Raw genomic sequence first — 23,524 nt, 5'->3', positions numbered from 1 at the left:
TACCAGCAGGAAAGAAAAAGATCTGTTTGTAGTGGTAATAAAAATGGCCCATTTCCAGCAATTGACAAGGAGATGTGAGGAACTTGGGTGGGGGGGGTAAGCATGGGGAAATAGTTTTACTTTGTGTAATGGCCCATCCACTCCCAGTCTTTATTCTGTATTTGAACAGACTTTCTTACTAATTAGATGCTAAACAGTTAAGATCTCTGTTTAGATAGAAGTAAGTGTTGAATGGCAGGATGACAGGGTTAAATGTTCCATCACTTGCTCTCATTTCAAATGTTTGCGCTAGTACAGTGTACTTAGTACTTGGTGACCTTTGTGTTACATGCAAATGATTTTTAAATTTTGTATCTTCCTACTACATATGGGAGGAAACAGGTAAAACTGCAGTGCCTCCATGATGATATTGACCAGGTAGCTGAAAAACGATTGCAGAACTTTTTAACCAGCATCTTAATCAAAAATATCCATAGATCCCAAATTGCTGCTTCTAGCTTTTCCTTTGTAAAGGAGGCAGCATATAAGTAAAGGTGGACAAACCTGTTCCTCTAAAACAAAAACCAGAGCTAACCTTTGCCTCAAACTGAAATTTGCTTCTGCCTCAGAAAGGGATATGCATGCAGGCATTTTCCAATGTCTTCATGAATGTGCCTTTCTGATTTTCACCAAGCCCTCAAGTTAGAAATAGTCTGAGAGAGACTGTTCTTATGGTATTTCTCAGTCAGCTAAGCTGGTGATTTCTAGAAATCTCAAGAGAACACCTGGTCTCACATCTCCAGCCTGATTTACACAGCATACATTCAAGTAAGCGTTCAATAACCATCTTCATCTTTGCAACCTCCGACCTTTCTGAGGTTTGCCTGTCACAAAGGGCTCAGTTCTATAGTAATATCTTAGGCAAAACCCTCATTGATTTTAATGTACATTTAGTCTAAGTGAAGACTTGTGGGATAAAGCCCTAAATATAGCCCGCTCTAAAAACCCCGCTTTTAGACCATGTGAAATCTTTTTTTCACCTCACAAGGAACTCATGAAATGAAAATCCAAACCTTGGAAAAAATGAGAGAGAAAAAGAACCTGTCCCATAAACCTTACCCTCTCCATTCTTCTTCAACCAACAGTGTGGAATTTGCAAGGGACAGCTTGGAGATGCAGCAAGTGGAACTGATGTCAGGATTAGAAATGGTCTTCTCAACTGCAATGATTGTTACATCAGATCCAGAAGTAAGTACCAGATTGCATTTTAAGATAGATATCCATGATGTTTTCCCTTCCACACTACATTCTAGAGTTAATCTTGTCATTCTTGTTGGAAGTTGTTTAGGTATTTACTAACTGTGCATATTTTCATATGTAACATAACAATATTAAGTTGTTGTTACTGTCAATTGCCATCAAAAATCTCTCAGTCCAATTCACCCTTTATTTTAGCTTTTCAATGTAATGCATGAATAATGTTTGGTATTGTAAACTTACTCAATTTGTAATTGCTGTTCATATTTTTGAGAGGATGGGAAGTTTCCCTGTGTAACAGCCTTGAAGGCGTTCACCACCACCTATGCTGAATACAGGAAACCTTGTAAAATTACTGATATTCAAGTGAGTTCAACGGCAATCAAACAAATTAACATCAAGTTGACTGAGCCTCCGTTAAAAAGAAACACTGTGTAGTTGGATTCTTTTTGTTTACATTCTTATCTTTAAGGCTTTAGAGTTCACATTGGGAGAGGTGACACAGACCCCTCCTCCCCCCCACACACACACACGGGGAGAGGTGACACACTCCTGTACACCTCTCTTACATAAGGGGTTGACCAACTGACCGACCCTCTTGCCCTGTGCTCTCTGCCATCCATGCCTGGCTTGGTCCCTGGGACGGGCCTTCCTCTCCTGGTACCTGGCACCTCATCTTCCCAAGGCAACATGTAGGGGGGCATGCAGGGTCACATACCCACCCCCGTCCAGATTTCTGCCAGGGTTCACACCAGAATGTGGCCAGCAGCAGCTTTTCCGCACTGTGCGGGAGGGAAGGGATGGGAGCTGCTTCCAGCCACAAAGGAGGAAGAGGGAGGAAAGGGATGACCTGGCCCATGTCTTTGCAGAGCTCATCTCTTTTTCCCCACCCCCAACCCCCAGCTGGAAGTAGCTTGTCCCTTCCTATCTGCACAGTATTGAAAGGCAGATAACACCTCCAGGCTGCTGTTGGCCACCAACATAACCCAGCCACCTCTGGCTACAGTGCGGGCAGGAAGGGGTTAAGCCCTAAGACTGCATCATGCACCAGGGCCCAGGGAACCTGACTGCAGGGACTTCAGTGAACCACCAGCCAGAGAGGTGGCTCAGTAGGGGAGGGTGCCTAGGGGACAGCAGTCCCTTGCTCCCTGGGGCAGGGGGAGAGGGGCAGGTGAAAAGGGTGCTAAGCCCCTGCCCCAGGGGCTGCTGTGAAGCCTGCAGGCATGAACAGGCTGGAAATCATTCCCCGCCCCACGCCACTCCAGAGCTTAGCTGAGGGGCAGAGAGGTTTCTCCATGCCAGCGCTGTGTGGGGCTTTGGCACATGCAGTGCTCAGCTCCTCCTGGCTAGTGTCCCGAGCCGTAGGTGCCGACTTCCCCTCTTTCCTCTGGGTGCTCAACCCCCACCCCACTCCACCCCTTCCATGAGGCCCCTGCCCCCATTCCAACCCCTTCCCCAAAGTCCCTGCCTCAACTCCGACCCTTCCCTCCAATATTTTAATTCCTTCCCCAAATCCCTGCCCCAGCCCCACCTCTTCCCCTGAGCGTGCCACGTTCCCACTCCTCCCACCACCCCGACCCTGCTCCTGGAGTGTGCTAACGTTGCCAAACAACTGTTTGGCGGTGGCCAGGTAGGAAATGCTGGGAGGTAGGCAGAGGAGCGGGGACACGGCGCACTGGAGGGGGAGGGGGAGCAGGAGGTGGAATGGGGGATGAGGGGAGCTTGGCTGCTGGTGGGTGCAGAGCACCCACTAATTTTTCCCTGTGGGTGCTCCAGCCCCAGAGCACCCACAGAGTCGGCGCCTATGCCCCGATACAGAGGGCCTTGTGATTTCCGAGGGCGCCAGCCCAGCTGGAGGCAGTCGGGGAAGGAAGGAGCCTGCCGGACAGGCTGTTGGTGAGCTGAGCACTCCAACCAGGGGCTGGTTCTCCACACAGCGCTGGGAGTGGGATGTACCCTGTCGGGGGGATATGGAGGAGCGGTGGGGCGAAGGGGCAAAGCAGGGAGAGGGCAGTGAGACGGGGAGCATGTAAAGGGCCGATGGGTGGGCAGCAGAGGCGACATGTAACCGGCCGCCACCTGGCGCCCGCCCTCATTCACCAGCCATCGCAGCTTGCAGTGCACAGCCAGCACTGGCCAGAAATGGGACGGGAGGCTGGGTCCTGCTGGCTGAGAGCCAGCATGCAGCAGGGGCTGCGCTGACAGACCAGTGGGGGAGCAGCCAGCCCCGTGCGTTGCATCTTCACCCCACCACCAGCCTTGCACACCCACCTCCATTGCTAGCCACTGGACCACTCACACTCACCGCTGGTCAGCGGGAGGCTGGCAAACAGGGATCCGGCCAATAGCAGGACCCACCAGTACTGATGTGGGGGAGACAAAATACATGACAGTTTGCCCGTTTTCAAGAAAAAGTTGGGACATCTTTGGGAGGGCTTAAATATGGGACTGTCCCTTTAAAAATGGAATGTCTGGTCACCCCTACCATCACCCTGCCACACTTTGATCCTCTTTCTGTCCAAAAAGACTTCAGAGCCCATGAACATTGCTCTTTAATTGGCAGAAGGGTCCCTGTTAAGCAATATTAGACATGCCATCCCATTTAATGTCTAAATATCTGGCCCCTGCAGCACACTCGGACCTTGTATGTCCTTGAGATTCCTGTTCATGGATCTCTCACTTGTCACTGGAGAGTGTAGGATGGTACTACCACTTGGTGTAGTCCAGATTTTGTTCCTATCTACTATGCCATCTACATGTGATCGATATCAAATTACTATAGAATTTTTAACCCCTTTCCTTCCTTTCCCTTCCTCTCAGCACATGGTCAGATACATAGGAAATACATGGTACTTTTATTCTGCATGAAAGGAAGGGAGGTGTGGAGAAAAACACAGATCACCGCCCTAGACTTGATCTGAAATTTCTATTGAATACCGAATATCCAGGACATGTTTGCTGTTGATGGGACAAAACACAGGGTCCTCTTCCTTCTCCCATATTATTTCCTCCCCTCCCTAAAAAAGTCTGGCTCTATAAGTCAAGGAACAAAAATACTCTGGTCCATCCACAACTTGTACTCAGTCCTAATGTAATGATTTTTGAGTTTGGAAATATTTCCATATTCTTAGAGATAGAGGATGCTGCTGTACAGCCTCTCATTCATTTGCACAGTTGTTTTATTTGTGTTATGAAATGCTTTTAGGCACCTTATATCAAACCAAACAAAATTAGAAACTTTAGAAATACTTCTTCATATCTATAGGCTTGACCATGCAAACTCTTACTCAAGTAGGTGAGGAATTGGCCATAAATGTATATATCTGTGTTTCTAGCTATATATAAAAATTGGAAGAAAATTCAATATTTTTTTTCTTTCCCTTCCCCAATTTTTGTTGTTTGTTTGAAAGAGGGTTGCGATCCCATTTACAAGAGAGGGCACTGTTGAGTATTACTGCTTAGTACATGTGAGGTAGCAGTTGTCTTCTGCAGTTTTATTACAACTTTATGCTAGAAAGTAGAAGAAAATACTATGTATTATGGTGACGTCACTTGTGCATATGTGATTTAAAGTTCTTTGTTTTCATTACAAATTCATAGTCTGTGTTTGTACAGTGCCTAGCACAAAGGGGTCCTGGTCCATGATTAGGGCTCTCAGGTGCTAGGGTAATACAAATAATATTTTCAGAATTTCCTAGCTCACCTTCAGGTGTTTTCTCTAAACTGAAAATTGGCCTCTCTCTGCTCAGGAGCTTTTCTTTTGATTCAAAATTTAAAAAATTTACCCACTTGTGCTTAAGTTCCAAAAGTGGACAAATAGTCCAGGTTTAGGAGTTCTAGAGGGGTTGATTTTGTTGGCCTTCAACAGTTGAAATGGTTTATCTGTATGTTGTCTGGCTTTTATTTATATATAAAAATGTGGAAGATACTTTGTCTAAAATAGAGGACAGGTACTACAATGTTAGTGCCCTTACACTAACCAAAAGTTGTGCAAATAAGAGGCTGAGAGGGGTGTGGATACACTTGCAGAACAGCTGCCTGCCAGAAGTTTGCCTGAAGCTCCAAATTACTTTATTTCATAATGAATACACCAGTTTAGAAACTTGAAATAAAAAAATATGTACCGGTATGTCAACGTGTCTTCTGTTTTTCTAGGAGAAAACTAAGTGGCCAGGGTATTTTTTTTTTAAATAAGTGACTGCAGTTTATGGATAGCTTATCTTTTTAGAACAACAAATTAATACAGATAAACTTTAAAAAAAAACAAACCAGAAATATTCTTGTCCATATCATTAATGTTATACATGTGACACTGACGAAGAAGTTCTAAGGCAAAGTAGTTAACACTCTTTAACTTGTGTATTGCCTGGTTACAGGAGGAGGCTGCTTCTGAGCATTGTGTGCAGTCACATAATGCAAAATTGGCACAATGGAATTGGCTAAAGATGACTTATCAACCTCCGCCATGTTGTTCTACCATAATATTGTTTTTATCATAATTGTGTGGGTAAATTGACTGGAAGTGCATGCAGAATGTGCTAGCAATACAAAGGAGATCATTTGTCTTTCAAACATAAAGGATAAATTCCTGCTAGGCCAATATTTATATACTTTTCTCCCCCCCCCCCGCCCCCCGTTGGTGCCTAATCTATATCTTTAATTGACTGTAGAACGAGGGGCACTACTGAGTTGTAAAACTCTTGCCAGGATTTCTTGCATATAAGTGTGACATGAGGGAAATCCTATCTACTCCATTGTTTCAAAAGTAACAAGTGTCAAGATTTGTCACCTTTGTAACTGTTACTATGTTTTTATTTTTTAATTTAGCTGCTGGGCAGCCAACAACGTTGTGACAGGAATTTCAGTCCTAAAAACTTGCCGCAAGAAGGAGCTTCCCCATCATGTCCCTGGGGCTGCTTCCAGACAATCACTTGTAAGCGCTCGTATCCATGGACTTCATAGCTCCCATCTCATTTTGTAATGCTCATATAAAAGGCTGCATCTGCTACTTTAAAGCGCAGTATGATTTTTCCCTTTCTTAATGAATTTGCATAATGTGTATGAAGAACATTTGGTAATTCATATCTGAAATATTAAAAAAGAGGTTTTCCATATTTTTAGATATGTTTATGATTTAAAATCTGTTATTTTGGTCTTCTCAAAGTCAGAAAAGATTCAATAAATCTGTTTTGTTTTAATACTTCTAGGAATTAAAAAATTAAGTTTACAGAACGTTTATGGAAGTTCTAGAATGTGTCAATTCGAGATAGCATCAAATTAGTGCATTTGCAAAACTAAACATCACAAGTGACTTTTCTGTTATTACTGAAACTATAACTTTTTTACACAAAGACACTAGTTTAATAATGCATACTGTAATTCTGAAACATTTTGTTTTATATTACCTTCAGTGGAGGGTAGGAGTTATACAAATAAATTATTGCACCTTTAGCATTAGGATTTTTTTTTTCAGTGTGTGTATACATCAAGTAATGTTCAACACTATAGTTTAATAGAAATCAAATAAAGATTTCTTCATTAACCTTGAAAGAGTGTATGCCATTAGCAATTGCAAAGATCCCCACTAGGATAATAAAGAGGAAATCTTTTCTTAACATGTACAGAATTATACAGTACTACCAAATTCTTGGGGGGCTGACGTGGATGAAGCTGAATCTACCAGAGGTGGGTTGGTGGTTGTTGGTACAGCTAAACAGATCTACTGGCTTGTAATTTTCTCATGGCCAGTAGAGTTGTTACAAATGAATTAGCAGATCTTATGAATCTGATACCTTAATGAGATTCTATATAGTAGAAATACATTTACAAACCAGAAAGGTTGATTTGGGTCCCATAAAGGGTCAATATAATTAGAATGTGTCAGACTATAAACAGCTGTGATTCAGTGCAGTACATCAGTGGTCCTGAACCTGTGTTCCTTGTACATACAACTCTCATTGCAGTCAGTGGGATTTGTGAGTGTATAAAGAATGAAGGATGAGGTCCAATCTGTAACACTTTACAAAAAAACCCAACAAAACTATTAAGCGCATTTGGGTCAGTTGCACTCTGTGCATTGTCATAAATATATTCTACCATTAGTGCATACCAGTAGCTCCCTGAAATAGAAACTGAAGCTGTGAGTGTATAGATCAAGAATATACCCTAAAATTTAGCTCACACATTACAGTTGTAAAATATTACAGTACTGATTTCTAACTGTACTACATGGTGAATTTCAGCAGGCTGATAAAGAGAAGTTATTCAAAAGCATCACACTTAGCAGCTTAAGATGCGATTTAAAATGAGGAAAAAATCTATTTATTCTGCCTTAAAACCATGATCAACTAAATTAAGAGATTCCTTATTGTATGTGACAGAATATGTACACATCCATTGTCTTTTGATGTGTTGGTAAAAGGAAATAAAGTGGATATTAGGTAAGCAATAATTTTTTTCTAAGTGTTTATATTGATAGCATCTATTTATTTAAAATGCTAGACAATTATTTGCATGCAAGTTGCGTGCTCATGCAGAAATACTTTGTCACTGAAAACATTTGTACAATGTTGTAATTTTAAGACATTGTTGCTGTCTAATAGAAAGTTGCACATTATTTCATTAAAACTGTGCCTTAGAAAATGCGAAGTTGTTGCACATAGTGGTGACTTATGGATGCAATAAATCCCAAGAGTAAAGCTCACAGGACTTCACATGGAGGTTATTTTATTTTTAAAAAACCCTACAAAAATAATAAAAAAGAAACTTTTGGATATATAGAGCAACATCCAATGTTTTGATTAACCATTTGCATGATTTACTGTTAAATGTTTTGATAACCTTGATGTTTACATGTTTACACTTTGCATGTTGTCATCATACTACTTTATTGCAAATAATGCACAATATGAAAATTCAAAATACAGATTTTTATAAAGTACTTTTTACAGCTATCTAACTCCAACTGTTACACTAAGGGTAAGTGAATATATTATATTCTGGGCCTAATTTTCAAAACATGACTTCCATTTTTGCATGATTGAGTGTGAACATTAGATATTAGTCATTAACACTTATGCACACAGGTGATAAGATTTAGATGTATAAATCAGTCACCTGAGTGTACAAGTGAAGTCAGTGGTAAACTCCCAGTGATTTTAGCAGAAGCATGACTGGAGCCAAAATGCATGTGCAAGTTGGAGTTTTTATGTGCAGAGTTGCAAACGCACAAATGGATCTCTGATTGAAGCCTCTTGAAAATGTAGCCCTCCTTTCTCTCATTTTTTCATATATACATATTTTAGTGTGGCTAATTGTATATGTACCAAAACTAATGTAAAGCAAAACAAAGCAGCATTCTTAGACCACACAGTGTTTTTCCATAATGAACAACTGGTCACCAGCACAGAACATTTTCTAAATGCTAATTGCCAATGGTTTGTTTATATTTGATTTATTTTTTCATTTGGAGACTGTCACATGGCAGTTCAAGCTGGCTAAGGCCTAGCTTTTTCCAATTCAAACCTAAGTTTGAAATATTTTTCTTCTTTTTTTTTCTTTTTCTGTTTTTTTTATTTTTGTTTGTGGTTGCAGGAAAAATGATGCTTTACCTACATTGAGCTACCACGTAAATGTGTTTGTTTTACAGTGATGTATTGTTGCTGAGCAAGTACAATGTAATGTTTTTTAGCTCTTGCAAAAGCTTATTTACCATCTTGTTACATCAGAGAACATTGATAACTGTCATAGCCATTTTATGTATTTTGCTACCAAACTTTCATCGTGGTTTTCCTTACTCCTGCTCTGTAGTGTTATTGATGGAATACATACTATAGCTAGCTATACATGACATAATGGTTGGTGAGCTAGAAGGGATCCACCTTATATGCAAACCCAATCAAGGACAAGAATTACTGTCCTAGTTGGGCTAATGTTCCATACAGTTACACTAATCTTCACTTACAATATTTATTCTAAAATGCCTCTGGAAAATAGGGGGAAATTTGTCTACGATGCAACAGCTTTTATAGTTAATGTATGTTTATAAATAAAATGTTGAATAAATTGGGTGCAGTGTTGATTTGTCTTGTTATAATTAACTTCCCTTGGGCTGGGCAGTAAATAGCTGCTAAATTCTCTACAACCTTGCCCCACCTAGCTGGGGGAGCCTGAGCTGGAGGAAGTCCTGCCAGGAGGGTTGAGCACCCTGCGATGGAAAACACTGAGCGGGCTGCTCCCTGAAGCCTGGCTGGTGACAGTCCAGGGGCTGGACTTGCTGAGAGCGCTGGGAAAGCGCCTTCAGTACTGAGCCGAGAGACAGGCAGGGCTCTCCGGGTGGGCCTGATCCAAAGCCCATCCACGACTGCCCATGGTCTTCAGGGGGCTTTGGCTCAACCCAGCTTCGGCAGCGCCCTGTTTGATGGCTGCCCGAGTCCGTTTGCTGTGCCAGCGGCCTGAGCCAGGTGGGACTTGCGGAGCTGGAGCTGGAGCTGCAGTGGCTCAGTGCATCCTGCAGGCAGAGCGGGGAGCTGCCTGGGACTCGCGCCGCAGCCGCCCGGAGGCAGGACGCCTGCAAGTGCCGCTGTCAGCCACCGGGGGCCGCTGTGGCGCCGAAATTGAAGGCAGCCGGCGACAGCCGGAGTTGCTCCGCCGCTCGCAGCCCGGACTCGGAGCGGGACCTGCCCCAGCCGTAGGGCCCACGAGAGGCCACCCGGTGCAGACTGGCGGCGCAAGGCCGGCATGGGGCTGCCCCGACAGGGCGGCTCTCCAGCCCCACCCGTGCCAGGCTCCCAGCCTGTGGGTCCCGCCCCATTGCTCCACCCCAGTGACCCTGGGGCGCCCCCTGTGCCTTCCCTCCGCTGCAGCCTCTGCCCCCTCCCTCCGCGCTGCTCCGGAGCGCCCTGGGCGGCCCGTCAGGGGCTGGCCCCCCACTGATCGGTGTCCGGCCTGGAGCGGCCCAGACCTCAGCCGGGGAAAGGAGTGGGGCCTGCCCGCAATCCAGCGCCCTGGGGCACGGGCTGGCGTCTGTGCTGCTCTTTGTCTGGGACAATTGGGAGGAGACACCGCCTGAGTCCAGCTGTTTCTGCAGCTCTTCCATTTCTCTCTTCCACTGTCAAGTTCTTTGGGGCAGGGACTGGCTCTACCAACAGCACCTCTTAGGATGGGCCATAGGTGCTGGAACTAGGGCTGCCCCCCCCCCGCTTCAAGTGGTTTCCCTCATATACAAGATCTACAGTTTGGTTCAGGTATCAGAGGGGTAGCCGTATTAGTCAATCTGTAAAAAGCGACAGAGGGTCCTGTGGCACCTTATACGCTAACAGACATATTGGAGCATAAGCTTTAGTGGGTGAATACTCACTTCATCAGACGTAGTTTGGTTCAATGGCTCTGAGCACCCCCACTGTACAAATTGTTCCAGCACCCTACCATGGGGCCTTGTTGTCTATGTGGACCTCCAGGCATTACAGTAATACAGAGAGAAAATAACACTAGTCTGCTTATTACATGAGCATTGATCTATACTCAGTGAACTGCTCTGAGTGATAGTTGAAAGCAAACAGTGCTACTGCTCTGCTTAGGGAGAAAGCCAGGGGTTCAAGCCTTGCTTCCCCAAGGCCCAGCTTGGCAAGAGAAGTGTTGTTCTCTTACAGGTTCCCCTTCACTTAGCCAGTGGGAAGCTGAACAGACAATGCTGCTGCCAAAGAAACTATTAGGAAGAGGACTCACTGGAGCCCTACCTAAGAAGCAGGGGGGTTGCTGGGCAGCCCAGGTACCTGAAGGCAAAATCTACAACAGGGCTCGATCTATGGGGCTTGCCTACAACCAGCCTTACAAAGAGGAATTCTGCTTTCATTGTGCCAAATCCAATGACCATCACTTGGCCAGTGAAAGCGAAAAAATGTCCCATCTGAAGCAAAGCAGGTCTCACATCTGCTTAAATACCTCTTTTGAGGATGTAATCAAAACAGAAGTTCCTAATAAGAGGAAATGACTAAACTGAAAGCCACTGAAATTTTACAAGTAATAGGAGCCCAAAGATAGACATGACAGTGGTTTCCTTGGCCAAGGGGATGCTTATCCCCATAGAAAGGGAGATTTTCCTAAAAAATCATACAGACACAAAAGGTGGGAGGAACTCTTAAGTGATTCTGAGACCTCACCTGCTAGTCTGCAGGCATCTCTACCCACCACATGCACTGCAAGAGTTATCACTTGTGATGATCTTATGGCTGTGGATCACTCAAGTCACTAAAAGAAAAAAAATTCTATTTTAAAGATCTCATTAGCCATTTCTTTTATTGTTAACTCATCCATGGAGGAGACAATGGATGGGATCCACAAAAGGACGTAGGTGTTGCACCCCCACAGGAGTAATGCTGTGACTCACCAAAGCCAAGTTAGATACCCGGGTTCCCTCAACAATGAATGGGGAGAGATAGGCGCCTAAGAATATGATTCACAAGACCCATCATGCGAGGTGGGGAGCTGCCTAAGATACGCAGTAAGAGCTGCCAACAAGAGAGGCGGGGTGCTAAGTCCTACCCCTCTCTCTAAATCTGGTCTGCAGGGAGGTGTATATCTCTGTTCTCAAGCTACGCACAGAAACCAGCCATCTGGGAACAAGGTTATAAAAGTAGAAATTACCACAGCCAAGATGGAAGCCAAACTCGAACAACTTAATGGAACCAAATCAGGGGCCCCAAATGATCTCCATCCAAGAATATTAAAGGAATTGACACATGAAATTGTAAGCCCAATAACAAGGGTTTTCAATGCATCTGTAAACTTGGGGATTCTACACCCCATCACACCTATTTGTTACTTCTATTACCATGTATTCCCAACAGCCAAAGATGGGACACTAAAGGGGGAGGTCTCTGAGTCCTGCACGCAGAAGCTCTTTCCTATTGTCTTCAGTGTAGCTTTGGCCACGTTCACTTGTTGCTCTACAAACCAAGGGTGTGATCTGCTACGAGATGAGCTGGCTAAACAGGCAGTTGAGCCAAAGTCTCAGATCTTCCATCGCCTAACAGAGGCCAGCTGCCTGTCACGTTGCCCCTTTTGTAAATTGTTAAGATGCCTAAACGAAACTGGGGACTGAATCCAGGTGCCCTAGGAATGAGCATTCCTTCATCTCCAGGGTCAGGCACTCCCCTTTTTTGCCTTCCCACTAATTCCACTGAATCACAAGACAATACAAATATGTATAATGAATCAGGGAAAGCAATAGTGATTATATTGATTCTGAAATTCCTGTTATTACATAGTAGGCAAGCTGAAGGCCTCAGACCCTGGCTACAAGCTGTTAAATACATTTTCATGAGATGACAAAGTTTTGGCATCACGTTGCTGATTTTAAGGGCACACTTTAATTTGTGTCTGATCTGGGTACTTAGTTTAAAAAAACAAGAACCCCCCTTTCAGATGATTTGGAACCAGTCAGTTGTGCAACAGTTAGGCAAATACCCTGGATTTCAGCATAGTATCTTTGAATTGGATTATGTGTTTATAAGAAGCACTCAGTCTGTTGTTAATATGGTTTGGATTCATGTTCCTTATTCACTGACTGCCCCTTCCAGCCATGCCTATGTGTCAGCTCTGAGCTGAAAATGAAGTAGAGCTCTCTGAACCACTAGTTGTGCTTGCATCTTCTAGTAAGACTCACTATGATTGCACAGCACTAAGGCCTTTGGCACTTTGGGAATGGCTGTAGGTGGTGTTGATTAGTTACCTGATTGATTTTGTTTGCTTTATAAGTTTTTGTTTTTTTCTATCCCCCTGTAGGGGATGCGTGGGGGGAGGGGCATACAGTGGCCCTCCCTCCCCTGCCCATTTGCTGCTTGGCTTGTACTGAGCTTGCTCAATAACACTGCTAAAGCTGGCTGCCCTTTCCCCACACCCTCCGCCCCACTACCGGCAGGCACAGGTTGCCTGATTCTTTAAAGCATATTCTACGCTGAAATTGTTCTTGGAGACAAGGTAACCTGCAATGTGTGCTCATCCTCATGAGAGCTAGAGCTACCACTAAGTGATTGCACTGAACCTTGCCATCCAGCAGATGATTCTTCAAACCAGAGCCCCACTATTCCAGCTTATGACTCCTACAGATACCACCTGCAGAAATCAGGACTATGTAAACATACAAATTAAAATCCTCTTAAACTATTAATGGATAGGTCATAACTTACTGCTTCTGCAAGTTTCCTAAGCCCCACTCCAGTTATGTTCCAGCAATTTAAAAGTGTTTGTGTGTTGAGTGAGCAGAGAGGAAAGTTAGGAGTAACATTATGAGATGTATTCAGCTTTCTTATCCTGAGACTTGCATGGTGATTTTAGGCTAAGCTTTCACTTTGTAAAATGGTAACACCCTGTTAAATTGAAAAAATTGATGATTATACTACTGTGTTTCTCCAACAAAAGGCTATAATGATTATCATTTGCATGTCAATGATTTTTAAACCTGTTAAAACTTCCTTAAATAAATAGATTAAACGCAACCCCTCCTCCCCCAAAAAAGCCCCAAGACTGAAAGGAGAACATTTATGTAATGATAAATAGCTAACACTGAACACGACCACTTGTCACACATCCTGCCAAGAGCACAACATTTACTTTACAGTATATTACATTGAAAAAGGCAATATGACATTGGGAAGATAACTTCTATGATTGAGCCTGCTGCTGTCGGATATAAATCTACTTCTGATTCAGTGAACCACAGTTGGAATCCTACATTAATTTGCCGCTTACAAAACCACTTTCAAACACTACCCTTGGTTGCAACAGATACGTTTAGCATTCATACACATGATGACAGGATGTATGTGGGTTACTAGTTGAACTAAATCAGTTGATTCCAGTTGTCAGTGTTTCCAATTGGTTTAAACCAAAATGTTATCTGTGGCAGTATTTATTATATATACATGTGCACATGACCGTTGACAAAGCAAATATCCATTTAAAGGATGATGAATAATTTGCCTCAGCAATGTGTAAATAACTTGCTGTGTTTGAGGTTGGTAGAAAAATTTTATTCATTCTCCTTGAATAAAAGCTGCTTTTTTTTTGCACTTTATCAGCATAGCAATCTTGATTCCTAGCTATGCTTTTGCTAGTAGATTTTGCTAATAAAGGTCACCCAGAACCATCAAATAATATATCATTCTCCATTTGGCCCATAGTCACCTTTTAAAGCTATTCCTTGAATAATATGACGGTTTGTTTGATTTGACTGGATGACATGGTCCTGATATAAATTGATTCATTTTGATAAAAAATGGAAATAAGTAACTTATTTATAGTAAGAGAATATTCTCTCAGCTGACACCAGTGTCTACAGTGGTGTGAGTTTAAACTGCTCTGTGCAAGTATTGTCAAATGTTGGGGACTGGTGATTCCAGCAATGGTAATGACATTCAGAACTTTCATGGCTTCATCAGTGGGCTGAAATCAAATCAGTAAGCAACCAGCTTATCTGATGGCTGCTCAGTGTTTTATGTGAAGGAAGATTTTGTTCACAGTTTAGTTCTCAAATGTCTGCATCACAAAATCACCTTCACAGCCGGCATGTTTATGAGCAGTCTCAGTGGAGCTGCTACAGGTTGAGTAGACATTGAGACTAAACTACTTTTTCAATCCTAGATTTTATCATTTCAGGTCAGTGTTGAGACTCATTGATTGGGCAGCATGGGAGATGCTTATGGTTTAGCCATGCTGCAACTCTTCTGTGTACAGTGGTATTTACTGCCTGGAAATGAGGCACAGGAAACAATGGTAACTACACTGTAACATTTACATTACATCTGTCACATTTCTTTTGATGATGAAAATTCACATCATCACTAGGTAACATCACTGTTGTGCAACAAAAAATGTAGCATATGAAAACAATCTATTTTTAGTCAGGTTAAACAATAACCCCTCAAATAGGCAAAATAGTTTAATTATATGGATGCATGTAATTAACTTATGGACTGGAGAACATGTAATCCAATAGTTTGGCCTTCTGTGACTTTTTTCTTCCCTGACAGCTAAAACATCAACTTACTGTTATGAATGCAATAAATGAGTTAATGGAATTCTGTTCTTTTGCCTTTGTTTTTTTTTCTGGAGTGGTTAGGACTCAGTTGCTGTATTCTCTGTAACACATCCCACTCTATCCCAGTTCCTCAAAGCTGCTTGTGATCCTAATGTGTTTCATACCTACCAGATGTTTGGATAAATTCTCATGAGGTAACTCACTGGATGGGAACAGCACATGCAAAATACAGAATATGCTGAAACAGTCTAGATCACTGAAACTTGAATCGTTCCACCAGCAAAACTCATTTCACTTTAGCTAGCAAGAATCGGAAGTATTGTGAACACGTCTGCTTACTTGAGCTTGATGAGATCATCAAAAAGGAGGGCATCCAGCTCTGCATCAGCCAGCCTCGTGGTCTTCCTGACATTCTGTTATGCCTACTATTCAAACTGCTGGACAAAATAAAATTACAATCCTTGAGTTAAGAGCATGTTGCACGGAGTATAATTTCCGCTTTAAAAGAAATTCCAGTAGCTTAAATCTCCAGCAAAACAGCAGGTGAAATATGAACTTATAAAGCCACAGGCAAAAGAAAGAGGAACTTCTAGAAAACCAGAAAGTTAATGGAAGGCAGAACAGGCTCAAGAAAGGTGACTTGTGTTAGCCACTGCTACGATCAAAGGCATTAAACATAGAATGAAGACTGATACACCAGATGGAAAGTTGAGAATTGTCTGGAAACTCCTTGTAGAGAATTCATAATAAATGATGTCCAGGAGTGAAAGTGCCTTAGTGAGAAAATGAGACTCTCAGATAGAGAAAAGGAGCTTGCATACAACAGGGTCAAATTACAACATTAGGGGGGTGCAACAAAAAAGGGTTTTGTTTTTTTCCATTTACCAGCCAAAACCCACTTCCAAGTCCTTTGGCCAGTGCAAAGACACTCAAAAACATGTAAATCCCAATCCGGCTCCCATTCCAAACTCTAGCTCACCCTGGACCCTATTTGACCATAGTCCAGTTTTGAAAACTACATAGAGTTGTCATAAAAAGTTTTTGCATCATGTACCAGGGGTGCTGGAACTAGGGGTCCTGGAAGTGCTACTGCACCCCTGGCTTGAAGTGGTTTCCATCAGATACAGGGTTTACAGTTTGTTCAATGGCTTTCAGCACCCTCGCTATACAAATTGTTTCAATGCCACTGTCATGTATTGGAATTCAGCTCAGGACAGAAAAGGACACTCATGCTTTTATGTTGTATTTTGCTGTCCTCATCCATTGTACAAAGTTTTTAAGGATTATCCTTCAGAATGTCTTCACCACAGTCCTGACTTCTGCCTTTTTGCTCATGTTCTTCTCACTTGCTCTATAGAATGTTTCTGAATTAGTTGCTGTGCTTTTTCAGCTTGGGGGGAGGGGTTTAAATAAACATAGGCACTGCTCCATAAACTTTGTTAAGGTGGCGGGAAGTAGGGTTGGGACCCTTTCTGTTTATAGTATTCCTAAATAAATATGTAAATAATAACACAGCCCAGACACATACCTGTCTACCAGAGCGGTAGCAGAGACACCATAATTGTTAGTTAAATCAGAATCACAAACACTCCTGATAGACACAAAAGTATTATACCTATTTCCAAATGGATAAAGTGGGACACAGAGACTAGAGAGGAGACTGGGAGCTTGAGGTGCACCTATATTACAACTCCCATGAGGCATTGCGGCAGTATTTCCAAATAACAATTTGTGGGTTTCAGCCAGAAATGTTTGGTATTTAAATTTCTGCTGAAAATTGAATGTGTGTGTGCGTGCGCAGGCAGGGAGAACGTTGACATATGTATGTTGTCAGTACTATATACAGAGAGTTAACCGTACATTCAAGAAATGTCTGCTGTTTTCTTCAAACTGTGGCGCATACTGTCGTGGTGTTTTCTGCAGTCAGCTGGCTAACAGAGAAGGATATTAAAAGGTTAAACTGATTATATCATCTTGGTGAATACACCACTAGATAGATAAGAATCTGTCTAGCTTCCAAAGACCTCCAAAAGTGTGCTCCTATTTCAAATGATTACAAGTGCTGTAAGTAGAGTCACTGCTACCATCCAGCTAAAGGACTGCAAGGCACTTCAGAAATCAAATTTCAGGCAAGGAGTTTGGTTTGAGAAACAATGAGCAAGGAGAAATCTCCTCTTTGCAGAGTCACAGACTGTCAAAGCTTATTATCATTATATTACTGAAGTAAGAAAAAAACAAATTAAGACATTTAACAGTTGAAATCTGAAACAAAATTGTGTTTAATGCTGAAAATCTAGTTATAATTCTTTCAGGCTTACCTTTTCTCCAATATTAAATCTTGGTATGGGTTTGCAAGTAGCCCTTTTTATCACATATAGAATAAACCTGTTATAAGTGGATAATAGCTGCTATATGCTACATACAGTAAGACAGGGTGTTTCAGACTTGCTGTTGCAATGAGTCTCTGAACACCATAATCATCTCTGAATTCTAAAGGTTGTTCAGTGAGTACCAGACAGAAAATGTGCAGGCTTTAAAGCATAACTAAAAAGCCCAGCTGAACTCTCCATTTGCAGTGATGTATAATATACTGTGGTGACAGCATGCATTAAATTAATGACAAAGGCCCCAGCTTTAACATTAAACATGTTCTAGTTTTTTAATGTAAGGGGTAATTTGAATTCCCAAACCAGTTATTCTTTCATATTGGCTCCCAGAATGAAAGAACCATTAAGGGTTTTAGTAGTGATCCAAGAACTCAACTTCCAACAGAAAATTGGCTCCTTTTCCTTGGACACTGGACCAATTTTTAATTGAATTTCGATGAGATGATGGATGTTGTACTTTATTCCAAGTCTATATGCTAAATTAACAAGGCTGTCTGCTTAGTTTCCTCTTTTGAAACCACATTGAGATGAGTTTCTGCTAATTCGCTTACACAAAGCATTAGACATGTGAACCAAATTCATAATCAAGGGTTGAAATAGACATTTTTGCCAAGGTTAATACTTTGGATAATCAATTGGTACTGTGCTGCAGGGAGAATAATTTTCTTTTAGAAAGATTTACCAGTTGAATTCTTTCAAACTAATCAGTAAAAATAATCCTGAATGTATAATATACATTCATCAAAATAGTTTATTTAAAATGTCAATTTCTGTGTGAAACATTTAATTGATTCCATGTAGTTCCAATTTATCTCCATATTAACTCTGGTGATTTTACAGATACATTAAACATATAAGTACACTAACCTATAGAACATATTTAGATTTATTTTGCCTTTATATATACAATAAGGGTCTACTTGTAGTGAGATGCTGTTAATAAATTAACATTTGCCACCCATGGTAGCTAAATCTGTGGCATTTCCTATTCTAAGTATATGGAAAACAGCAAATGTTATGGCAGTGAATGTTTTTCTTAATGCTGCCACTGGATTATTATTCTTGTAGTGCCATAAGTGTGCTATATATAATATAGCATGCCAATCAAGGAAAAGAATAACAGCAATGATGAAACAACTAAGGATAGAATTTGAATCACAAGGTGATGTAACTTAGGGAACTGATCCTTCTCCCAATTAAGTTAATATCCATGGACTTTAACAGAAGCATGAACAAGCACTATACATCATTTATTTATATTATGAGCAGTTTTGTAGTGTCCTGGCAAAAATATGGGTTGAATCTTGAAAATATGGGTGTGTTTGCAAAAGGAGATGGGGGATGTATTTTTCTAAAGATTGTGGACAATATTCTTTAAAAAGAAATGGATTTGTACCAATAAGCAGTTTTACATGTATTCTCTCTCTAAAAACAGAAGCATTTAAAAGAAATGCTGTGTATAACTTTAAAGTGACCCAGGGTAGCTATAAATTATATTAACAACTTCCTTTTGGCAGTAGAGCCCTCATTCACTTTCTTGCCTGGCAAGGAGCTTTTCAGATAAGTTAAACAAGCCAGTCATGTGGATTGTCTCTCACACTTAATTTATCACAAAATGGTATTTTCCCTTTGGAAAATAGTATTATGCAAATACAACTCTTGATGCTATATAAAGGTGGGGATTAAAAACAGAGGTGGAGTTTGCAGGGTTATAGGAAGAAAGTGCTCAAAGAAACCTAGTCTCTCATATTTTTTTTCTCTGACTGTATCATTTATTCGAGCAAACAACTGGTATAAATTCAGCTAGAAGCCCCATGTAGAAGCCTGCTTTCCTTTCTGATCCTCTCCAAGCTTTCCAGTCTATCTTTTTTCACCCCAGATTCCATTTATAGAATGGAGTCTTTCTTCACTGTTGTTGATGGTGTCTGTGATTATAGTTGCTGACATCACTGTACACGTTACAGCTTCTCTGAAAGCTGCACAGTTTAAAACTCATTCTCTGCACCTTCAGAAAACTTTTTCTGGGGAAAAAATCATGACTGAAGTTGAAGTACATCAGCTCCAGGCAGGCCACCAATGGCTGTGATCCTACCAGCTCTCACAAACCAGTAATGACTAGGATGAGTCAATCCTTCAGTGTTAGTCCTTTGAGGATCAGCTACAGTAGTTGTTGAAAGTGGTGTGATTCACTAAGTATTACTCTTTCCTCCTACCTCTGCACTGAACCTGTTGCTTCAGGATGATGATAGGGAGTACTTTACATCTGGGGATGCTAGCTTTCTCATAAACTGCAAAACTATGGCAATTAGGGATGCCTTGGCTTTGGCATTTTTTGTAAGGGGAGGGGTGCTAACCCAGGTCTGCTAACCAAATTCCAACTTGGGTACCAAAATTCCCACTGGCATTTACTTTTACTACGGTATTCTTTTCTTTCTTTCCTAAGCTGTTGTGTAATGTTCCTGTGTGCTGTTAAACAGTTGCCACCTTTCACCCAAGAAGTGACTGCTTTTCGGTGGTGGTTGAAGTAATCCTCTATATACATTTTTGTACCCCATTCAAGTCTGCAAGGTGCTTGGGGATCTTTTGGAATGAAAGGTACTGTGTAAATGGAAACTATTATTATTATTCCCTTTTCCCATGATGAGTTATTTCTGGTTTTGCAGAATAGGGTGTATTGTCTACATTTCATTCATAAAGGTGCTTGGCCTAGTCCTAGAAATCTAACTATTGTTGAAGTGCCTGATTTCCAAACATGTCTAAATTCTGCCTCTCCACTAGTTCATGTCTGTCTGCTGTCTATTGCTGTATCACCTTGCTGATCACCTTTCATGTAATAGCAAAGTCTCTAATGGACTTCATGGAATCTTTGGCACTTCTCTCTTTTTGGGTTAAAAACTTTTCTTGGGATAGGGATTTTTTAAATTTAGTTTAATTTACTTTTGTTGCATGTTTTTAATGTCATAAAAATGAAGATTGCCTATATCTACGTACAAGAAGTCTTAATACAAATCTTATTCATGCAAGAGCCATGTTTTAAGTTTTCCTTTAAAATGTTTGAGTGAATTTAGAGATGAAGAAAGGGAGGGACAAAGAGCACACATATAATTGAATCACGTACTTCCTTGGGGCATTGTGAGGTCTCAGTGTCATTTGAAAAGCACTTTGAGAGCCTTAGCTGGGACGTGTTACAGTAGTAAAAAGTACTATGGTTTATTTTATTTTATTTTTAAACAAATTTCCCCATACAACACTGCACATCAAAATAAATTCCAGTGTCAACCCTGGTCCCAGGTCTCCTTCAGAGCCTGCAAAAAATGGTGGGGTTTTTTGTTTGGTTTTTGGGTTTGTTCAAAAGTTGGCAGTGTTTGTGATATGCCAGAAGTGGACTGGAATGAGAACCACCAAATTATTTTTATTTGTGACTAGACTCCTAATGTTGTCCAAAGTCCCCAGAGGTGAAAGGCTAATGTTCCTTCTTGCTGGAATTAATTATTTATTATTTTATTAATTCAGGGTACTACCATGACACCATGTCAGCCATAAGTTATTTTTATTAAGGCCAAATGTTATTTGTACAATGGATCTAAATGTGACTAAAAAACCTACATCATAAGCAATTACGACATCCATACAGGAACACGCATTCATAAGCATTTGATCAGAATACACACGAAGGACCAATATAACCCTCTCATCCTGGCTTGCTCCAGCACGATCAGGTAGGAATTGATGAATACTCCTAGCAAGCCTGGTTCTTTATCAATGCGACAGACAAGTGATGTCATAGTGACGGTTGTTATCTTAGCTACAAACCAGTTTTTGGCTGATGTGGGGAGTTGACCCTTTTCTTAGGCTTGGAGTAGACAAGGTTTTACAATTGGGGCCCCTTTCTTGAAGACAACATTGGTGTGTTAGGGAGTCGCTATAAATTGATCACATCACAAAATAACTTTTCTTTGTGTGCTAGAACCAGTTTTGATAATCGGAGGCTTCTCTTATCGGCCACATTTTGAGTTCAACATTTTTACAACTTATTTTGGCAATTCCTTTTTTTCCTAACTTTTAAGCATGTTGTTTGCAATGCCTTCCTGCGGCTTCTAAAACCCCTTGCTTTTATTTAAACTACAAAGCACATATATGTTCCTGTATTAAGCTACTTAACCCTTTATATATCTATCTAATCCTGCACAATCTTGTGAGTACAGGGTCCAATTCTCTTTTCATATGCTTTTCATACCACCAATTTTCAGTTTTACACAGGCATGAGATGAGAATTAGGCCCAGAGCCTCCATCATGCAAAAATCATACATTAGAATGTAGCTGCAGTGTAGAGAGCCTTGTCGGGCTATTTCATTACAGCATAAGAACATAAGAATGGCCATACTGGGTCAGACCAAAGGTCCATCTAGCCCAGTATCCTGTCTTCTAACAGTGGCCAAGGACAGGTGTCCCAGAGGGAATGAACAGAACAGGTAATCCCCAAGTGATCCATTCCCTGTTGCCCATTCCCAGCTTCTGGCAAACAGAGGCTAGAGACACCATCTCTGCCCATCCTGGCTAATAGCCATTGACAGCTCTATCCTCCATTAATTTATCTAGTTCTTTTTTGATCCCTGTTATAGTCTTGGCCTTCACAACTCTGGAAAAGAATTCCACAGGTTGACTGTGCATTTTATGAAGAAATACTTCATTTTGTTTCTTTTAAATCTGCTGCCTATTAATTTCCTTTGGTGACCCCTAGTTCTTGTGTTATGAGAAGGAGTAAATAACTCTTCCTTATTTACTTTCTCCACATCAGTCATCATTTTATAGATCTCAATCATATCCCCTTCAGTTGTCTCTTTTCCATGCTGAAAAGTCAGTCTTATTAATTTCTCCTCATACAGGCATCATACCTGTGTGAATTTTAAAATTACTATATAAGCACAGACTGTGATGATCTAATTATATTTATTTTCCTTACTGTTGGTTTAAATTAATGACCTCAAGTCAGTGATTTGTGTTTCCATGCACCTAAACACAGATAATATATTTTCCAACTCTGTTGCAGATAGCCATTCCAAATAAACAATATGTTCAGCATCACTTCTTCATAGCCAGTAATATGACTTAACACCCCTGGATTCAAATTTGAGGGCACAGAACAGGCAAATTGATGCTCTTCAGTAAAAGGCACCCTTTCCCCCTGCTCCCAGATCCTGTAAAGCCTCTCTGTGGTGGTTCCATAGGTAGTGAAAGTACCTTAAAATAAAAGGGCAGGAGTCAGAATTTTGGTGTCTTGTTTTTGCAGGGCTCAAAGTCATTTGGCATTGCAGAATTCCATCATCTTCATAACCCTAAGCAAATCCACAGGCAGCCAAATAAAACTGTGTGGAGCTGAGTAGTGACACATCTCTGGTGCTCCTCACACCAATTTCTACCATCTTAGAGAGTTTGACCAATCCTGAGAAATTGATGTGAAAAAAAATTTAAATGGTGGGAGGGGGTCGTCTACATGAGGTTTCTTCCATGGAAGATTTTGAACCCCCTATGCAAGTTCCTGTCTCTCAGAAGCTTTAGAGACATTCCAAGAGATGTTATGTAAACTCAGGTGAGTGTGTGCGGGGGGGGGGGGAGGCATGCTCCTTTGCCTCTCTCTGTAAGAGGGGGGATGTAGGGATAGGGTTGGAGAACAGCTGTTCATTCAGAGAAGGTGAATAGGGAACTTCAAGTGGGGCACATCAGGTTCTGGAGAAAGGTGAGAAAAGGCTCAACAGGGAATAGCCTCTCTGCGAGCTCCTGACAGCTTTCATTCCCAGGTGGCAGAGCTGCTGCCATCAGGTTAAGGTTGCAAGAGGTTGGCCTTGAGAACGTCTTTGTAAC

The 23,524-nt window shown here is 41.4% G+C and overlaps 1 protein-coding gene across 4 annotated transcripts in view; it reads left to right on the top strand.

Moving 5' to 3' along the window:
* LIMCH1 (LIM and calponin homology domains 1) overlaps window positions 1-9,314 on the top strand; it is a 307,869-nt gene extending 298,555 nt beyond the window's left edge. For all 4 annotated transcript variants that reach the window (XM_045018682.1, XM_045018681.1, XM_045018684.1 and 1 more), the window contains 2 exons: window positions 1,125-1,227; window positions 6,064-9,314. In XM_045018682.1, the coding sequence (XP_044874617.1) occupies window positions 1,125-1,227; window positions 6,064-6,089 (129 nt within the window). In that variant the 3' untranslated portion in view covers window positions 6,090-9,314. The remainder of the gene's footprint in view (window positions 1-1,124; window positions 1,228-6,063) is intronic.
* Window positions 9,315-23,524: the final 14,210 nt, after the last annotated feature.

This window comes from Mauremys mutica, chromosome 5, assembly GCF_020497125.1.
Source record: "Mauremys mutica isolate MM-2020 ecotype Southern chromosome 5, ASM2049712v1, whole genome shotgun sequence".
Taxonomy (NCBI): domain Eukaryota; kingdom Metazoa; phylum Chordata; order Testudines; family Geoemydidae; genus Mauremys; species Mauremys mutica.
The sequence above is the reverse complement of the archived record's forward strand: the minus strand, read 5'-3'. Positions and strand labels throughout refer to the sequence as shown.